Source organism: Cajanus cajan, chromosome 5, assembly GCF_000230855.2.
Source record: "Cajanus cajan strain Asha chromosome 5, NIPB_CcT2T_4, whole genome shotgun sequence".
NCBI classification, from domain to species: Eukaryota; Viridiplantae; Streptophyta; class Magnoliopsida; order Fabales; family Fabaceae; genus Cajanus; species Cajanus cajan.
The window spans coordinates 31,744,898-31,748,222 of NC_138521.1; the positions used below are offsets into that span (position 1 = coordinate 31,744,898).

A 3,325-nucleotide genomic window follows, 5' to 3' on the forward strand; every position below is an offset into this window, starting at 1 on the left:
CCATCATCATCCACCCTAAAACCTTGTGCCACCTTTGACGAACTTGATCCTTGGAAAAGGCGTCCTATTCTGTGTTGATCATCTCAAGTTCATGCAAGCTAGGATGCCATCAAAGTTGATGGAGGCCCATGGGCCCAATCGCTAAGGCCATGGTCAAGAGGATGAGTGAAGAATGAGCTAATACTATAGAAAAGCCCATAGTACTTTTTAGTTGGGCTGTGCATTAAAGCCTATGTAGATTAGGTTTAGCCCATTGAGATTGTAATTCTTGTTTGTGGGCCTTGTATTTTGGGCCAAGTAGAATAGGAATTTTAATTTTTCATGTAATTTGAATTAAGATTTCTAGGTTAAGAGAATTTCATGTGCATCTATATCTAAATGTAATTTAGTATTGCATTTAGGGTGCATTTCGGTCACACCATGTGTGTGAAGCACATGGGTTTGAAATTCACTACTAAATGAATACTAAATCACATTCAAATTAAGCTAGCACATGGCATTCCATATTTCTAGGGAACTTGGCACCAAAATTTGAGTTTAAACATTCAAATTTTGGCGCCTAAGGTTTAATTAAGCATACCATGGTTTGAATTAAACCTTAGGTTAGCTTAGCTTCCCTAGCACTCTTCCTTGGCCTATAAATCTACTTTGGTCGTGTAAATTCAACACTTTTGGTATATTGAATGAGATTTTCTCCATTTTTGAGAAAGCTTTTCTCTCTAGCGGAGGTCACCCTAGGAGAATTCCTTCTCCAAATTGCTTTGAGCTATCCTCTTTGTAGTTCTAGGCTTAGGTTTCTTCTTCCCAAGAAGCTTAGTTCACCTTGTTCTTCATTTGCGTTTCAACTTGTCTGGATTCTACCTTGAAGCTTCTCAAGGAACATTGCAAGAAGAGACGTTGAAGAATCTCATAGAGTTCAAGCAATTCAAGACTCCATCAGAAGTAGATCCGGATAAGGCCAAAGCCATCATAGATATGGCACCCCCAAAGATAGAAAAGGACGTTAGAGGATTTCTCGGGAGGGTAAATTACATAGCTCGTTTCGTATCCCAGTTGACCGATACATGCACCCCCATCTTTAAACTACTCCGAAAGAATCAACCAATGGAGTGGAATGAGGAATGCTAAACCGTCTTTGATAGGATCAAGCAATGTCTCACAAATCCACCAATTTTGATGCCCCCTATAAAAGGAAGACCTCTGATTCTGTATCTTATAGTGTTGGAAGGCTCCATTGGATGTATGTTAGGTTAGCAAGGCAAAACCAACAACCAAGAACGAGCTATCTATTCCCTGAGAAAGAAATTCACGGACTACGAAACATAGTATTCACTTTTGGAAAAGACTTGTTGTGCCTTGGTATGGGCCATGGAATGATTAAGACAATATATGCTGAGACATACCACGTAATTGGTATCTAAAATGGACCTTATCAAGTATCTACTTGAGAAGCTAATACTCACGGGAAGGGTCACCAGATGGCAAGTATTGTTATTAGAATACAATATCCTCTATGTCTCGCAAAAAGCAATCAAAGGAAGCGTGTTGGCCGACTACCTAGCAAATGGATCAACCGATGGAGGACGTGCAATAGAGGATGACTTCCCAGATGAAGAAATTTTAACCCTGGGAAACGATGAAGAAGGACAAGTTGAGAAGGAATCCTGGTCCATGTTCTTCAACGGAGCCTCAAATCTAATGGTACATGGGATAGGCGCCATACTGATGTCATCCCAAGGAAAACATATCCCAATGACAACAAGATTAGATTTTGACTATACCAATAACATGGCTGAATATGAAGCCTGCATATTGGGTTTACAGGCTGCCCTCGACCATAGCATCGCAAGATTGGAGGTCTACGGTGATTTGGCTTTGGTGATACATCAATTAAGGGGCGAATGGGAAACAAAGGATCACAAATTAATCCCTTACCGGGAATATGTATGAAGTTTGATGCCCCAATTTGAATCAATCAACTTTTAACATACCCTAAGAGAAGGAAATCAATTGGCAGATGCCTTAGCCACATTGTCATCCATGTTTGCCATAAAAGAAGGATGTGAAATACCAGTCATTAGAATCAAACAACATGAAGTGCAAGCTCATTGTTGCATGTTGGAAGAAAATGACAATGGCGATCCATGGTATTTTGACATCCAACAATACATCAAAGGAGGAAAATACCCGGTTGGGGCATCTGACAATGATAAGAAGACAATCAGACACAAAGTTGTTAGATTCTCATTGCAAGGGGGCATCTTATACCAGAAGAGCTTTGATTTGGTCCTTTTGAGGTGTGTTGGCCGTAAGGAGGCCTAATCCCTAATGAAGGAAATCCATGAGGGAACCTTCGGTACCCATATGACAGGTCAAGTCATGGTAAAGAAAATTATTAGAGCAGGGTATTTCTGGTCGACCATGGAAAAAGATTGTATCTTGTATGCAAGATGTCAGAAATTCCAAGTATACATTGATAACATTCAAGTCCCACCCAACGAGCTCAATGTAATGACGTCACCTTGGCTAGTCTCGATGTGGGGCATGAATGTCATCGGACCCATTGAACCCAAAGCTTTGAATGGACATAAATTCATTCTTGTAGCCGTCGACTACTTCACTAAATCGGTCGAAACCATGTCATATGCACATGTAACCCATAAAGTGGTAGTCAATTTTGTCAGGAAAAACATATGTCGAAATGGAATCCCTGACAGAATTATAACAGATAATGGGTCCAACCTCAACAATAAGATGATGACCGAACTATGTAGCTCCTTCAAAATTCAACATCATATATAATTCCTCTCCATATAGACCAAAAATGAATGGGACGGTTGAAGCGGCCAATAAGAACATCAAGAAGATTATACAAAAGATGGTCGTCACCTATAAAGATTGGCATGAAATGTTATCGTTCACTTTGCATGGATATAGGACATCCGTTCGTTTTGGTATACGGGATGGAGGCAGTCCTACCTATAGAAGTGGAAATTCCTTCTTTAAGAATACTCATGGAAGAAAAACTCCCTGAAGCTGAGTGGGTGCAAACCAGATTTGATCAACTGAATCTCATAGAAGAGAAAAGGTTGGACGATATCTATCATGGATAGACCTATCAAAAAAGAATAAAAAAGGCTTTCGACAGGAAAATTCATCCCCGACACTTTCAAGAAGGTGATCTCGTGCTCAAAAAGCTCATACCAACTCAGAAAGATAAAATACAAAAGTGGACACCAAATTACGAGAGTCCATGTGTAGTAAAGCCGATTTTTTCAGGCGGAGCATTGATTCTCACCAACATGGATGGCGAAGAACTTGTCTA

General features: G+C 40.1%; 1 protein-coding gene across 1 annotated transcript; it reads left to right on the top strand.

Annotated features, from left to right (window-relative positions):
- The first annotated feature begins 1,422 nt into the window (after window positions 1-1,422).
- LOC109793515 (uncharacterized) lies at window positions 1,423-1,950 on the top strand. Its single transcript, XM_020352978.1, has one exon. The coding sequence runs from the start codon at window positions 1,423-1,425 to the stop codon at window positions 1,948-1,950; it is 528 nt and encodes a 175-aa protein (XP_020208567.1).
- The last annotated feature ends 1,375 nt before the right edge of the window (window positions 1,951-3,325 follow it).

Excerpts from the sequence above, each read along its gene's own strand:
- LOC109793515 (XM_020352978.1), top strand. The coding sequence starts at position 1,423 with ATGGACCTTATCAAGTATCTACTTGAGAAGCTAATACTCACGGGAAGG.